The sequence below is a fragment of the Thamnophis sirtalis genome, unplaced genomic scaffold, assembly GCF_051295495.1.
Source record: "Thamnophis sirtalis isolate CommonGarterSnake01/CBP01778 unplaced genomic scaffold, rThaSir2_p1.2 scaffold_14, whole genome shotgun sequence".
NCBI lineage: Eukaryota > Metazoa > Chordata > Lepidosauria > Squamata > Natricidae > Thamnophis > Thamnophis sirtalis.
The window spans coordinates 1,071,433-1,088,293 of record NW_028261394.1 but is presented as its reverse complement, the minus strand read 5'-3'; the positions used below and the strand labels follow the sequence as shown (position 1 = coordinate 1,088,293).

The window sequence follows — 16,861 nt, the reverse complement described above, 5'->3', positions numbered from 1 at the left end:
AGAGAATGGCAGCCTAGGAGGACAAGAGCTATTCCATTCTATTCTAGGGTCCGGATCTCTGGGGGTAGCTCATTCCATAGGGCCGGAGCGGCAACAGAGAAGGCCCTACTCCGAGGCGTCGCCAGCCGGCATTGTCCAGCTGATGGCACCTGGAGAAGGCCCATCCTGTGCGATCTTATTGGTCTTAGGGAGGTATGCGGCAGGAGACGGTCTCGCAGATATCCGGGTCCTAGGCCATGTAGGGCTTTAAAGGTGATAACCAGCACCTTGAATCGTGCTCGGAGACCAATAGGAAGCCAGTGCAGCTCGCGGAGGATAGGTGTAGTGTGGGTGTATCTTGGTACACCCAGTATCGCTCGCGCGGCTGCATTCTGGACTAATTGTAGTCTCCGGACACTTTTCAGGGGCAGCCCCATGTAGAGCTGCCGTCCCATCTCCTGGGAGGGCCCCCCGGTGTGGTCCGAGGGCCACGGAGAGGCTGTATCAGGGCCAGCCCCCACCAGATGGAAAACAGCTTCCAGCCCTGCGCAGTCTTGATAAGCTTTGGAAGCCCCTCTGCAGGGAGCTGAGCAAATGCTCAATTTAGGGCAGGCCTCATAAAGATTAGGAGAGGAGCAGGAGGTCAAGGAGAGGGACGGTGGACTTTCTGACCCGCCGGATGATTATCAGCGCTTTCCTTCCTTCCTCCTTGCACTTGGCGGCTGACCAAGGGGGCTGCGGAGCAGAGAGAGCTGGATTGGACAGCAAAACGCTGAGGAGAGAGTTAGAAAGAGAAAGCAACAGGAGGGGATTTCCCCATCTGCTTCCTGAGTCCACAGGTCCACTGTTGGGAATCCACAGGATCACTTTTGAGGATCTCCTCCAAGGTGTGAGATCAAAACTCAGGAGGACACCCGGGACATGTCTGAAGATTGGCAGAAAATATTCTGCGGCAGTCAAGAGGGGCTTCAAGACCAGGGCAACCGGGGGGTGGGGAGGGGGCCGGCATCCAGAGAGCAGTGTTTCTCAGTCTTGGCCACTCTAAGACTCCAACTCCCAGAATCCCCCAGCCAGCATGCTCCGCAGGGTCTCTCTAGGAAGGACCTCTCCACTGTAATTTTGCGGCCCACGCATCTTTTCAAGGGATGCTGGGAACTGTAGTTTTTTCCCCCTACAAAGGTAGGAATTGATACTGAATTTTCTCAACACCAACGCATCAGATTTCTCACCGTAGCTCATTCCAGTGTATCGATTCAGGGAAGGCTCCCAGCTCTTTGAAACCATCAGAGGGTGGAAAGGTAAACCTGGACCAGAAGGCAGTTTTGAACAAGGAGTGACTTCGATGGAAACTGAATTGCAGTTCTAGAAATACATTGCTTTATAAAGCAAAATAGTTAGGATTCTCCAGAGGTTGGTTTGGGCTCCAGGTGAGTGATGGGGATCGGTCTGCAAAGTATTTCAACCTGCCATGAAGCCCGAAGGTTTCAGCGTCCGAACGGCCGTCCGGGTGTGCCACGGGCCTCTTTTAAGGTCGGAGTGTGAAAGTGGAAAGTTTGGCCTGGCTCTGCTTGAGAGCGAGTCAAAGCATCGGTTGACTTTGTGCAAGAGAAGAAAAGGTCCAGATGGGACGTCCGACCACTTCCGCCAGCCAGATGAGCCAGCCAGGCAGGTTCACATGCGCAGGGGGAAAACGTAGTTCCGAGGAAAAAGGCCCGTTTTCACCCCCAGCTTCCCCCTCCACCAGTGGGGGTCAGAGCAGTCCAGAATCTTGAGGATGTCCCCTCGGCTGAAGCTCAGCTGCGAGGGGTTCTCGGCCAAGAAGTCAAACTGGGCTTGGACGAATGTTGGCTTCTTGGGCTGCGGGGAAAAAAAGATGAAAAGACATGTTGGGGTCTTTTTTTAAAAAGAAATATCCTTTTTTTATTTTCCATTTTCATAACATACAATCACATGTATACTATTACATAGGCAATATCCTATTGTATTAAGTAGTAATTACATCAGTTCCTCTTGTCATCAACGCCCAGAAAGATAAAAACCCATTATTGGCTCTTCTGCTCTCCATACACCTCTTTCTTCTGCCTCTCTCCTACCTCCTTTCTTCCCTCCATCATCCTTTTCTACTCTACTTCCCCTTCCTTTCTCCTTCTCCTCTCTCTTCATTCCACTCCTCCTTATCCTCCTCATCTTCCCCCCTTACCCTCTCTCCTATCCCTCTCTTCCTATCTTTCTTCTCTCCTCTGCTTCCCACTCTTCTACCTCCTTTCTTCCCTCCATCATCCTTTTCTACTCTACTTCCCCTTCCTTTCTCCTTCTCCTCTCTCTACATTCCACTCCTCCTTATCAACCTCATCTTCCCCCTTCACCCTCTCTCCTATCCCTCTCTTCCTATCTTTCTTCTCTCCTCTGTTTCCCACTCTTCTACATCCTTTCTTCCCTCCATCATCCTTTTCTACTCTACTTCCCCTTCCTTTCTCCTTCTCCTCTCTCTTCATTCCACTCCTCCTTATCCTCCTCATCTTCCCCCCTTACCCTCTCTCCTATCCCTCTCTTCCTATCTTTCTTCTCTCCTCTGTTTCCCACTCTTCTACATCCTGTCTTCCCTCCATCATCCTTTCCTACTCTACTTCCCCTTCCTTTCTCCTTCTCCTCTCTCTTCATTCCACTCCTCCTTCTCCTCCTCATCTTCCCCCTTTACCCTCTCTCCTATCCCTCTCTTCCCATCTTTCTTCTCTCCTCTGTTTCCCACTCTTCCTCTCATTGGTGTATTTCCGCTTCTGAGCAAACTCCATTCTATGTTGATGGTATTTAAGCTTCCACATCAATATACTTAACATATCTTAGTTTTAAAGAAAAAATAAGAGAATACATGTGCAATCATATTACATTAAAATCTAACACCCCTCGTCAAGCCTAATATACATCCCTCCCTCCCACCCTCCCCCCACCCCCCCCCAGCCTTCCCTCCCCCGTCTTCCCAGAACCTATACACGGTATAAATCTTTAACAAAAACAGTCTAAAATATATTGGAAAAAAGAATAGAAAATTCAGAAAATTGATAACATCTTTACGTTGAACTTAGCTCCACCTTGGACATGTGGGGGTCTTATTAGCTATTCCCTCCTCCCCCCTTTTGTCCCAGCTCTGTGTGGGAGATGAGATGGTGGTTCTTTCTCAGAATGAGAGGATGGGGACCATTCAATGAGACAGAAGGACAGAAGGTTTGGGATGTCTTTGTCCACCTCATCTAAACGTGATTGTTAGACGCTCCCAAGGCAAGATGTTCTCCAAGGTCAACCTTGGCTAGGTGGAAAGTGGCAGGAGATCAAGAGAGGCTTCAGAAGAAGCCATCTCCTAAATTAAGGAATGCAATTCCAAGTAGCCCTTGATGTAGCAAGCACTTGTTTAGCAGCTGCTCACGGTTAACAACAGGACCGGAAGAAAAGAAATGGGGAATCTGGGTGGTTCCTTACCTCCTCGGCTTCTACGTGGTCTCTCAGGAAGACCTGCCTCTTCTTATCGATGCTGGTGGTTCGGTAGAAGTCCACCAGTTCGTTGATGGAGTTGAACTTCTCCTCCCAGAGATGCCACTTGCCCTTTTTGTCCCGGAGGACCTTGAAGTGCAGGACTTGGTCTCCGTAACTAGAAGAGAAGCAGAGGATGAAGTGTAGGGGTGGGGGGAGTGGAGTAGAACGGGGTGCCTGGAGTACAGCTGGGCATTTTGGTGATGGATTGGGGTTTCTTCTATGGAGCAGAGGTTGACTTGATGGCCTCAATGACCCTCCAGGTTGATGGTTCTGGGAAATGATCTCATGGACCAGAGTCCTTCATGGAGGAAGAAGTAGGATGACCTTACTTATAACATGTCTACTGCACAGACTGGATAACAACCAAGTGTCCCTGGCCCGTGAGATTGGACAACCATTTGTCTGGAATGATAAAGGGTCTCCTGCTTGACCAGAAGGTTGGACTAGAAGATCTCCCAGGTCCCTTCCAACTCTTTTTTTTTAATTTTAATTTTTATTTTTGTTACACAGACAACATAATCACATAACAATAGAAAAAGAAAGGCAGAGGGAAAAGAAAAGAAAAAGAAAAGAAAAAAAACCCCACACACAAAAAAAAGAAAGACAAAACCCATCATCCCATGCAGTATGTCATTTGATTACAGGTGCTTTAACCTTTATCATTCTTATACATTCGTTGTTTCATTTAATAGATTTTGGTTTCGTATCGTTTCTTACTCCCCTGCCTGTAGCAATCCATCCCTACTACGTTTCCCCCCATACACACACACACCATATCTCTCTGTTATATATTTAATAGACACCACAATAACCTAGGATTAGAAAAAAGAAAGAAAGAAAGAAAGAAAGAAAGAAAGAAAGAAAGAAAGAAAAAAGGGGAAAAAACACACACAAAAAAACCATCATCACATGCTGCATGTCGTTTGGTTACAAGTGTTTTAACATCTGCATCTTCAAATAATATTTACCGTCTCAAATGTTTCATCTAATGTAACTAAAGGCCTCATTTTCATTCTACAATATATATTCAGTTAACATTAGCATTATTTCCCCCCGGAAAGTATACTTATATTCATTGTTAACCTTGCATTTCATACCTTCAAACAGAGATCTTATTCCTTCATTTTTCAACAAAACATCGCTGCCTATATATGCCAGTTTTCATTTGTTCCCCCATTAGAATTGCTTTATCAGGTCCCTTCCAACTCTTGTTATTCTGTCTTGCTAAGCAACTGAGATTCATGTTATCCATTTTGTACCTATTTTTATCATTTTATTTAGAGTCTGTTTTCCACAGGACGGACACAACTTGGCCCAAATGAGTGTTTCGGCCTCTCGGCGGGAACCTCACACAAGCTCTCCCAGCTGAGGCTCCCCGGCCTCCTGTCCTGATGACTCGGTTTCCTTTTAAGCCAAGAAAAGGAAGGAATCGGAGCATTTGCCTGCAGGCTGACTTCTGTAGCTCCTGCTAATCCCCCCAGGCCTTGACTCACAAAAAGCACAATCTCCGCGGTGGGCAAGAACCTGCTTGCCGACCTTCGCCTGTTCTCAGCAGGAGAGGTGAGGTGGGCGGCCAGGTGAGGTGGTAACCCTCGGTGTTGTGTTTGCAGATATGGCCGCAAAATGCCTTATTTCTAGCTAGGAAACGGCCGCGTTTGGTTTCCTTGGGGCAAAATAACAGTTGACTGACCCAAAAAACCCTCTGGAGGTGGTGGAGAACTGGTGTCTTTGATGGGGGTTCTCCTACGTTGCGAGGGTTCAACCCAGTATTTTCCAACGGTGGCAACTTTAAGTGGGAGAGGGCCTTTAATACCCAGGATGCCACACCGAACCCTACAGGCTGCAGAAAACCTGGGAGTTGAAGTCCAGCCCTCTTAAAGTTGCCCCCTTTGGAAAACACTGAGTTGAACTCTGTGCAGTTTTGCACATCTGCTTCTGAGCGCTCAGAGAAGCCCCAAACCCCTTTCCAACCTCCAAAAGAAAACTTTCATTCCGTTTGTTTAGCTTCCCAGCTGGGCTGCCCCCCCTCCCCCCCCCCCAGCTGGCCAGTTGCCTTTTCTATAGAGTCCCATCCTTCGCAATCCCAGCACTTGGGTTCAGCCATAATTACACCCTGTTCTCATCGCTCCACCTTAGAAGCTTTCGGCTGCTGAAACAGGAGAGACGCAGAGCAGATCTAAACAAACAGGCGACGGGAAACGGCTCGGCTTTCACACCTCCTGTGTCAAGTGACAACTTGCATCCACAAAGTCGCAGAATAAACCTCTGAACGGTGTTTTGATTCATGCAATGAGCCAGGAAGCCCATACCTGAAGGGCTCATCTTCCTGAGAGCATTGGTGTATTGAGCCTTAAGCAGGCGAAGCACATGCTCAGAGCACCAGGCCCAAAGGGGGCACCCCAAAGCTGAGAAAGAAAGAAAAAGCCCAATGAAGATTTGTACAAAGGGAGGGGGGACACCAAGACTTGTCAGTGCTCAGGGCACCAGGGAGCCCCAATCCGCCACTGCCTGGGAGAGAGAAGGAGAGAAACACCTGGAGATGGTTGGAGGGAGGGATGGGCCCTGCTAGTGGGGGGGGGGAGGGAGCAATTCAGAAAGCTTTGGGGGGCTGCTTGGAAGAAGAACCCCACCGTAAGGGAAGAAAAATTGAAATCTTGAGTCGAAAACTGCCCAGACGGGATAGAAATCCGATGGAGGGATGGATTTCTTCAAGATGGGTTTGGGTCAACCTCAAGAGGAGGGAAGCCCACCTCCCTTCGTTTGGACACTTGGGAAGGGGGTGTAGCTCTCTTTCAGGCAGAAAATTCCTTATTCCACCCTGAACATGTTGGTTAAAGAGATCCTAAATTACAAAAGCCTTCTCAGATTTTGGAGACCCACCATGTGGCGGAAGACTCAACCAGGACTCCAGAAGAGGCCACTTTGCCAGTCATCCCTCATAGAGCCGAGGTGGCGCAGTGGTTAAATGCAGCACTGCAGGCTACTTCAGCTGACTGCAGTTCTGCAGTTCGGCGGTTCAAATCTCACCGGCTCAGGGTTGACTCAGCCTTCCATCCTTCCGAGGTGGGTGAAATGAGGACCCGGATTGTTGTTGGGGGCAATATGCTGACTCTGTAAACCAGTGTTTCTCAACCTTGGCCACTTGAAGATGTCTGGACTTCAACTCCCAGAATTCCCCAGCCAGCATTCGCTGGCTGGGGAATTCTGGGAGTTGAAGTCCAGACATCTTCAAGTGGCCAAGGTTGAGAAACACTGCTGTAAACCGCTTAGAGAGGGCTGAAAGCCCTATGAAGCGGTATAGAAGTCTAACTGCTATTGCTATTGCTATCAATCTCCTCAACCCACAGCTCTCCTGGCATTTTGGGGACATAGCCCCCCTAATTCTCAACCCTGCTGGCCACAGGGAAGCCAGCGTGTTGGGCAGGAGAAGGAATCTTACTCGGAAAGATCCCTTTCTCGATCACGGGGTAGAAGATCAACCGTGTAAAGTTGCTTCCTGCCCTTGGTCGTCCTTCCGAAGCCACCGGCCTATTTTCTGCTGAGCCAGGAGTGGGCTGCAGAGGTGACCTTTCTACGCCTTCCTAGCCCTGCCGATCAAAACCTCAGCCCTAAACTGGGGGAAATGATAAAGTTAGATAGCAACCACATCTTAACTTTGGCGGAGAACTCAACGCAAGTTTAAGCCCGGTGGTTTTCCAAGTCGGGAGGATAGGATGCTTGGCCTGTTGACATCTCTTGGAACGAGGCCCCAGGATGGAGCCACACAAGAATGCAAAGGTTGGCCTGACTCTGCAGGTTCTGGAGCACCTTTGGTAAAACTGGTCTGTTCCCGGTCTGGTTCTAAGCAGGGGAGGAGACCTCAGGCTTGGAAGAGGATCTACTTTGCCCCCTTTTTCCTAGAAGGGCAGGTCCGTCTCCTCTTCTGGAACTGGGCAGAGTCAAGAAGGCTGGCAGGTGATGAGATCTCAGCACATCGAAGTGTTTTGGATCCCGGGACTGGCTTTTGACAGCCCTTCGGCCTCGCAGATCCACCCAGGGTGACTCTGCCCATTGTGGCTGTATGATTGAGGGCACAAAGGAAGCGTCTTTTCACTGCTGTCTCTGGAAACGCAACTCCCTTGTTGATGTAGGAGGAATCATCCCAGCCTCTTCCACAAGCTCAGCTCTGTTTTCTTCCCCTCCCTCTGAACAGGAGGCACAAGGGCAGGTAAGGGACCTGAGCCTCTCACCTGGGGCCTTTCGGAAGCACACCTAGGAACTTGGAAAGGGGGTCAGGGACGGAGACCCCCTCCAGCTCAGAGCCCTGGTCCCCGGACACCAGGAGAGGTTTGCTGGACGCCTCCCATAGCAATAGCAATAGCAGTTAGACTTATATACCGCTTCATAGGGCTTTCAGGCCTCTCTAAGCGGTTTACAGAGTCAGCCTATCGCCCCCAACAACAATCCGGGTCCTCATTTCACCCACCTCGGAAGGATGGAAGGCAGAGTCAACCTTGAGCCCGTGAGATTTGAACCGCTAAACTGCAGATAGCAGTCAGCTGAAGTGGCCTGCAGTACTGCACTCTAACCACTGCGTCATCTCGGCTCAATGACTTTGCACATCTGGCTCAGCTGGAAATCTTGGCTTGCGAAACCCCTGCGCCAGTTTGTCAATAAGCAAAGCCGGATTTGCTTGAGGACTGCATCATTCCCTTAATAACCCCCAGTGATCTGCATAATGGCAAAAAAACATCGTAAAATTGGGCACGATTCATTTAACCGCTTAGCAACGGAAATTCTGGTTCCCAACTATGGCCATAAGTCCAGGACTACTTGAATTTAGGTCAGGGGTCTCTAACCTTGGCAAGTTTATGACTTGTGGACTTCATCTCCCAGAATTCCCCAGCCAGCAAAGCAAAGAATTCCCCAGCCAGCTTTGCTTTGCTGGCTGGGGAATTCTGGGAGTTGAAGTCCACAAGTCTTCAAGTTGCCAAGTTTGGAGGCCCCTGATTTGAATCCTGAAACTGGGTGGTGCCCCCCCCCTCCAATAAGCAGCACGGAAGGCTAAAAGCAAGTGGGAAATCTTGGCATTGTGGCCTCGGTGCCTCCAGAGAATGCCGGCTAGGGGAGGGGAGTTTGGGAGTTAGGGGGCTGATCGAGGTCCTTCAAGAATGTGACAACTCGGCGATGAGTACAAGGTGAAGAAGCCATTTCTCTGGCGTGATGTGCCTGGTCGGTTCGCCCTCCGGGGGAGAAGGGAGAGCAGAAGGGAGTGTTGGGAAGGGGGGGCAGAAATGCCAGGCTAAATCCTACAGGTGCCCAAGTGGCAAAATGGGCTCCAGGCGCCTCTGAAAATTGGGCTCACGGAGAGCAGAACCACACCCTGGCAAATACAGGAGAGGTCAGTCCTGTCATGCTTAACGGATAGCTGTGGGGCTTGTTGCTACAAGTTTCTAGTTCCTTGGAAGTAGAGGAGTTGCTGTGAAGTCTCTTCTCGGTCACATTTCAACAAGGCAAAGAGAAAGGAAGAAAATGCCCGGATTTGTCTTTGAATACAAAATGGGTCGAGATGAGGAAAAGGTGCCAGTCATATTCCCCACCCCACCCCAGGGTTTCTCTCCCTAATAGGTTGCCCTTGACACAGAAAATGTGCTGGGTGGTTGGCATGCCAGGCTCTGCACATCCGTCTCAACATGCAAGTGGAGGGTGTCCTCTCGCCACCCTCCTTCCCGGGCATCTCCTTCAGCACTTTGTTTGGAAAGTGGCATCGCTGCCTGCCTGCTTTGTGCCAAGATGGTCATGGCAGGCATGGGAGGGACTGAGGAACGGCTGAGAGCCCTTCCAGATGTGCACGGATGGGGTGGGTGGCCTTCCCCAACTTGCCACCCCCCAGATGGGCTGCAGAACAATGGGACGGGAGGAGAAAGACGCCGGGTGACCCCAAGCAGCTTAGCCCAGCCTTTCTAACTTTGGTGGGCTTCAACTCCCAGAAGTCCCCAGCCATTGAAGACGGGTGGATAGGCAAAATTACCTGCTGTTGAATAGAATAGTGTAGGACAGTGGTTCCCAAACTTGGCAACTTTAAGACTTGTGGACTTCAACTCCCAGAATTCTCCAGCCAGCGCTGCTGGCTGGAGAATTCTGGGAGTTGAAGTCCACAAGTCTTAAAGTTGCCAAGTTTGGGAACCACTGGTGTAGGATAACAGAGATGGAAGGGGCCATGGAGGTCTTCTAGTCCAATCCCCTGCCTAGGCAGGAAGCCCTATATCACTTCAGACAAAGCGTTATCCAACATCTTCTTAAAAACTTCCAGTGTTGGGGCATTCACAACTTCTGGAGTCAAACTGTTCCATTGATTAATTGTTCTCACTATCAGGAAATTCCTCCTTAGTTCTAAGTTGCTTCTCTCCTTGATTAGTTTCCACCCATTGCTCCTTGTCCTACCGCTTTAAAGGATAGCTTGACTCCCTCTTCTTTGGGGCAGCCCCTGAGATATCGGAACGCTGCTATCCTCTCTCCCCTAGTCCTCCTTTTCATTAAACTAGCCATGCCCACTTCCTGCAACCGTTCTTCACGTGTTTTAGCCAATTAAGTTTACTGCAGAAGTGGAAATAGGCTTTGCACTGCGCTGCTTTGCACTGGTAGGAATCCTCAGTTTTTTATTTTAATTGCTCGCTCATTTCCCAGAGCTGGGAAATGGGCTCCTTCCACGAGCCCTGGGCGCGATTTTTTTCCCCTGGAAAAGTTTCTTGGGCTCTTTCCATGTCAGCCGAGAGCGCCCTCTGGTGTTCCGAGCTGCAGCCGACGGCAACAGTTGTGCCAAGCCGGAGTGTCCTCAGGGTTCCCTTGACGGCCCTTCCAACACGGGTGTGAGCCCACATCAGCAGAAGGAACCCCCCCCCTCACCTCCCCCCCAGCAACCAGGCACTTACTTCACAGAGATGGAGAAATCTCCCGGGCTGCTCTCGCTCTGTCGGATGAGAAATGCGCCCCGGAACCGTCGCTTGAGAAGGGCCTTTTCGGCGCCTTGCCTGGAGATTTTGCCACAATACCACCTGGAGGGTCAGAGACGGGGGGGGGGAGGGGGTTAGTGGGGGAAGCAGCAGGTCGAGGTTCCCGTCTTATAAAATGCCACAGCCACCGGGGTTGCAAAGAAAGTTTCAGTTCCGCTTGCAGCTTCAGAGCGCCTGGGCGCCCACGAAGGCAGCCCACTTTGGCCTGTCACTCTTGGTTTGTTTTTTGCTCCGTGAGCTGCTCTTTCGACGAGAACTGGGACTAAACTCTCTTTGTTACAGGGCCCACCGCATTCGAAAGAGGACGGAAACACACTTTGTGCCTAAGCCTGCAAAAGTTGCTCGTAGCCGCATGACTGCTCCCTAGGGACGACCGCTGGACAGCTGAGTCTAGACGGGGAGAATAGCACCGTGTCCCAAAAGGGGAATTAATGGGGATCCACGGTGTGGCAAGAGATCCTGGTCAGAGATCAGGCAGCCTCTTAATCAATGCTCTCTGAGCCGAAAAGGGACCCAACCCAGGGGTGAAATCCAGCAGGTTCTGGAGAACCGGTAGCGGAAATTTTGAGTAGTTCAGAGAACCGGGAAATGCCATCTCTGGCTGGCCGCGCCCCCATCTATTCTCTGCCTCCCGAGTCCCAGCTGATCAGGAGGGAATGGGGATTTTGCAGTATCCTTCCCCTGCCACGCCCACCAAGCCATGCCACACCCACCAAACCACACCCACCAAGCCACGCCCACAGAACTGGTAGTAAAAAAAAAATTGCATTGTACCACTGACCCAACCTCAATCAGGGGCAAATCTAGCATCGTCATCATCTATTCACAGGGTAGCAGTCTTCCAATATTGGAGAGGGGCTGCTACGAAGAAGAGGGAGGGGGTCCGCCTCTCCTTCAAAGCCCCTGAATGCAGGACAAGAAGAAACGGATGGAAACTAATCAAGGAGAGAAGCAACTTAGAACCCCGATGGAGAATCTATGGCATGAGCACCAGAGGTGGCACGCAAAGCCCTCTCTGTGGGTATGCGCGCCGTCGCCCCAGCTCAGCCAGCTGGTTGTCGGGTTTTTGAGGTGCGCATGTGCGCCAGCCAGCTGGTGGTTGGGTTCCCAGCACTCTGGCCTTCCAGTTTGGGTTCTCTGTGCCTAAAAGATTGGCCATCCCTGGCTTAGAACTCGGGAGAAATTTCCTGCCAGCGAGAACAGGGAATCAGTGGAACAAGAAGTTGCCTCCAGAATTCGATTTCGATTTTAATAGATTTGTATGCCGCCCAATCCCGAAGGACTCCGGGCGGCTTACATAAAAACAGTTAGAAATATTAAAAAAGATTATAATATAAGACAGAAACAAATTCACAGAAGTTGTGAATGCTCCAACACTGGACGTTTTTAAGAAGAGTCTGGACAGCCATTTATCTGAAATGGTCTAGGGCAGGGCTGTTCATGGAAACTTTAAGACTTGTGGACTTCAACTCCCAGAATCCCCCATCCAGCCAGGGTCTCCTGCTTGAGAAGGGGGGGGAGGGTTGGACTAGGAGAACTCCAAGGTCCATCTTCCATCTCGGTTGTTCTCTTATTCCTTCTCTCTCTCCTGTTTCACAAGGCAAATGCATGGCTGAAGCTCATCTTGGTTTCCCCTCCCACAAACCCCCATTTGAATATTGAAATGTGGGGTTGGGGGAGGAGAGAAATGTCCACCACAGCCCTGGGATCATCCTATCTGATCTTTGGGTTGTTCTTGCAATTGTCCATCTATCTTGCAAAGATAGGAAGCCAGGGTGGCGCAGTGGTTAAATGCAGGACTGCAGGCTACTTCAGCTGACTGCAGTTCTGCAGTTCGGCTGTTCAAATCTCACCGGCTCAGGGTTGACTCAGCCTTCCATCCTTCCGAGGTGGGTAAAATGAGGACCCAGACTGTGGGGGCGATATATGCTGACTCTGTAAATCGCTTAGAGAGGGCTGAAAGCCCTATGAAGCGGTATATAAGTCTAACTGCTATTGCTATCTATCATCTATCTATCTATCTATCTATCTATCTATCTATCTATCTATCTATCTATCTATCATCTATATCTATCAATCTATCAATCTATCAATCTATCAATCTATCATCTATATCATCTATCAATCAATCTATCAAATCTATCAAATCTATCAATCTGTCAGTCTGTCTGTCTATCTATCTATCTATCTATCTATCTATCAATCTATCTATCATCTATCAATCTATCAATCTATCTATCATCTATCAATCTATCAAATCTATCTATCAAATCTATCTATCAAATCTATCTATCAAATCTATCTATCAAATCTATCTATCAAATCTATCAATCTGTCTGTCTGTCTGTCTGTCTGTCTATCAAATCTATCTATCTATCTATCTATCTATCTATCTATCTATCTATCTATCTATCTATCTATCTATCTATCTATCTATCTATCATCTATCTATCTATCATCTATCTATCTGGGTGAAATGAGGACCCAGACTGTGGGGGAGATATGCTGACTCTGTAAATCGCTTAGAGAGGGCTGAAAGCCCTATGAAGCGGTATATAAGTCGAACTGCTATTGCTATTCCTAAAAGGTTGGGGGCTTCGGGCTTCCTGTGGGGCCAACTGTGACCCAGAAACTGCATTAAAGACTTCTGGCATCACTGATCTGGATGGGATGAAACCAACAAAATCATGGGTGCTTCGCCATGGGAAGTGAGGCTGGAGAGGCGCTTGTCTCCGGGATTGGGCGGCCTATAAATCTAATAAATTGAATTGAAATTGAATTGTCTGAGATTGTATAGGTTCTCCTGCAAGGGGCTGGACTAGAAGACCTCCAAGGCCCCTTCCAGCTTCTATTCTGATTCAGAAATGTAGACATGGATGGGCAAAGTGTGGTTGAAGGAATGCTGGCTTATTTTCTCCCCGTTGCTTCAAACCGAAGAGGCCAGATCCCTGCTAGGATTGAATTAACTGAGGACAAGTCAAGAAGAGCCAGAACGTTTCTGCCGAGTTTCCTCTCTCTTGGCCGAGTGGGAAGGAAAAGGCTACTCACGGATGAGGCTTCATTTTGATGTAGTTTTTGGGGACGAATCCTTCCAGCCCCAGAAGCTCCGCTTTGTACCAGTTCTGGTCCTCTTCCATGTTCAGAATCTGTGGACTCAAAAGGAGGAATAAGCAAACATCGGGCTGGAGCTGGGAGGGGGGGGGGAGAGAGACAGAAGGCTGCCGAGGGGGTGGGCTGTCAGGTAGACCCCATCTTGGCATGGAGGAAGCCCAGGGGAATTTATTTTCCCGAAGCTCCGAGGCCCAAGGATGCAGCCAAAGTGGCTCTGCTTATTTGAGGTTCTAGGCACACTTTTTAGAAACAGAGAATGCTCTGTGCAAAAGGAGGATTAATAATGCTTTTTTACGTTTGGGAATTTAAGCAAGATGGATCAGAACTATATCCTCTCTCTCTCTCTTCCTGTCTGTCCCTCTGTCTGTCTCTCTTTCTCTTCCTTCTATTTCTCTCTATAATCTGTCTGTCTGTCTATCTACCATCCATCCATCCATCCATTCATCCATCTCATCTCTCTTTCTCCTAATCTAATCTATCATCTCTAATATCTATCTATCATCTATCTATCTATCTATCTATCTATCTATCTATCTATCTATCTATCTATCTATCTATCTATCTATCTATCTATCCTCTATCATCTATCTCTAATATCTATCTATCTATCTATCTATCTATCTATCTATCTATCTATCTATCATCTATCTATATAATCTATCGTCTATTTTATATCTATCTATCTATCTATCTATCTATCTATCTATCTATCTATCTACCTACCTACCTACCTACCTACCTACCTACCTACCTACCTACCTACCTACCTATCATCTATCTATCCATCCATCATCTATTATCTATCTGCCATCTGTATCTATCTATCATCTATCTATCTATCATCTATATCTATCTATCTATCTATCTATCTATCTATCTATCTATCTATCTATCTATCTATCTATCTATCTATCTATCTATCTATCTATCATCCCTCTCTCTCATCTATCTTGTCTGTCTGTCTATCTGTCTGTCTGTCTGTCTATCTATCTATCTATCTATCTATCTATCTATCTATCTATCTATCTATCTATCTATTTATCTATCTATTTATCTATCTATCTATCTATCTATCTTATCTACCATCCATCCATCCATCCATCCATCTTCCCTTTTTTTCTCTATATTTACCCATCTATCAAAACCCCTCTCTCATCATCATCATCATCATCAACATCATCATCATCATCATCTCTCTCTCCCCCCCCCCCCCGTCTCTCTTTCTCATATCTCTCATCTCTGAACCTGCTTCAGACGGCTGATTTTGTTCAGCTGTCCAACTGGATCGGATTTTTGTGCATTTCAGAACAAATGCAGCCGAGGTTTCATCTGCCAACAGCCCTGAGCCCCCCCCCCCTGCCCCCAGTTACCTTCAGCGTGTCTCCCTTCTTAAAGGCTAATTCATCCTTCTCGGACGCCTGGAAGTTGTACAAGGCAAGGGCCTCCATGCTGGGGCTGGTCCTTCTCGGGCCCACAGTGAGACCTCGAAGGCGCCCCTTCCCCAGCCCAGCTGGCCCAACTTCCTTGTTCCAGCCAAGGACCGTTCGAAAAATCCGGCCAGAAGTTTCTTTTGAGAAGTTCTAGGCTGAGTTTCCCCCCGTCTCCCGTGCACAAAAGTTTTGCTTCCAGCCACAGGTCAGGAGGTAGTTTGGGGCCAGAAAAAGAAAAAGGGGGAAAAAAAATCTGTGCGTAAAAATGAGACCGGAAATAGATTTGAATATGTTGGCCGGGGGGGGGGGCATGCAAGTGTGTGAGGAACAGACGGTGCACCTGCAGAAAGCAGGCTCACCGAGGGGAATTCCTCCCCCCCTCCCAGGAGGCTTCAGCACAAGGCTCCTGCCCCCTGCACCGCTCGCACTCAAGGCAGGCGCGCGTCTGCTCGAACCCATCACCAGCTTCTAAAAAGCGAAAACAACTTATGTTTTTTCTTTTTCCTGGCCAAAGCCACGAACCCAAGCGAGCCTCTTTCCCCCTCGGCTGGCTCCTGTGGCTTCTCTAGGGGAAACACACACACACACACACGCATATTGGTTGAGTTTGTGTAGTGGATGCGAAAGGCGAGCCCGGGAAGATTCAGTTCTTATTTTTTCTGTCCCCAAACCAGATTTTCCCCACTGTCTTGCCAGTGGATCTGCAGGGAGATTATTCCACCCTCTGGTCAGGAGGCTGTGGGGGTGTGTGTGTCAGTGGCCCTGCTGTGCCCCAATCCTGCCAGTTGCCCGAACATCTGCACAAATCCTTCTCAAATGCCTCATTTGGCCACTAGGTGGCAAGAGGGCCTTGGACAATCTTCTGACTACCAAGATGCTTGATGTGCACCAGATCAATCAATCAATTGGAGTAGAGCTGGAAGGGACCTTGGAGGTCTTCTAGTCCAGTGTTTTTCAACCACTGTGCCGCGGCACACTAGTGTGCCGTGACATAGTGTAAGGTGTGCCGTGGGAAAAACATATATAGTCAATATAGGCACAGAGTTAATTTTTTTTAACATTTTCTAATGGTGGTGTGCCTCGTGATTTTTTTCATGAAAAAAGTGTGCCTTTGCACAAAAAAGGTTGAAAAACACTGTTCTAGTCCAACCCCCTGCTCAAGCAGGACACTCTACACCACTTCAGACAGGTGGTTGCTGAGTCTTCTCTTAAAAACCTCCAGTGATGGAGCCTTCACAACTTCTGGAGGCCAGTCGTTCCACTGGTTAATTGTCCTTGCTGATAGGAAGCGTCTCCTTCATTCCAGATTGCCCCCTCTCCTTGTTTAGTTTCCATCTGTTGTTTCTGGTCTTGCCTTCTGGAGCGTTCTGGTGCACACAGAGTTAGAGTTTTTTAGAGTTAGAGTTTATTCAATTTGTAGGCCGCCCTATTCCCCCGAAGGGACTCAGGGCGGCTGAACAAAAGCCAAGGGAGGGGAAATTACAAAAAGTGAGACAAAAACAATCAGACAATATGGACAATTTAAAAGCACAACAGACACAGCACATTCGAGTAGGGGGTGGGGGGACTCAACCCCAGGCTTGCTGGGACAGCCAGGTCTTCACGGCCATCCGGAAGGCCCGAAGGGTGGAGAGGGTCCGAATCTCCAGGGGGAGATCGTTCCAAAGGGCTGGAGCAGCCACAGAGAAGGCCCTCCTCTGAGTAATCGCCAGCCGACATTGGCCGGCAGATGGAATACGGAGGAGGCCTAATCTGTGGGATCGAATGGGTCTGTGGGAGGTCATCGGCAGAAGGCAGTCTCTCAAGTACCCAGGTCCAATA

General features: G+C 48.9%; 1 protein-coding gene across 1 annotated transcript; it reads right to left on the bottom strand.

The window, feature by feature from the left end:
* Positions 1-1,167: 1,167 nt before the first annotated feature.
* GRAP (GRB2 related adaptor protein) lies at positions 1,168-15,128 on the bottom strand. The gene is made up of 5 exons (XM_087701763.1): positions 14,981-15,128; positions 13,548-13,645; positions 10,419-10,541; positions 3,454-3,622; positions 1,168-1,836 (listed from the first exon to the last, which is right to left on the bottom strand). Exons 1-5 carry the CDS (start codon positions 15,056-15,058, stop codon positions 1,651-1,653), a joined length of 654 nt encoding a protein of 217 aa, XP_087557889.1. The 5' UTR covers positions 15,059-15,128; the 3' UTR covers positions 1,168-1,650.
* Between the last annotated feature and the right edge of the window lie 1,733 nt (positions 15,129-16,861).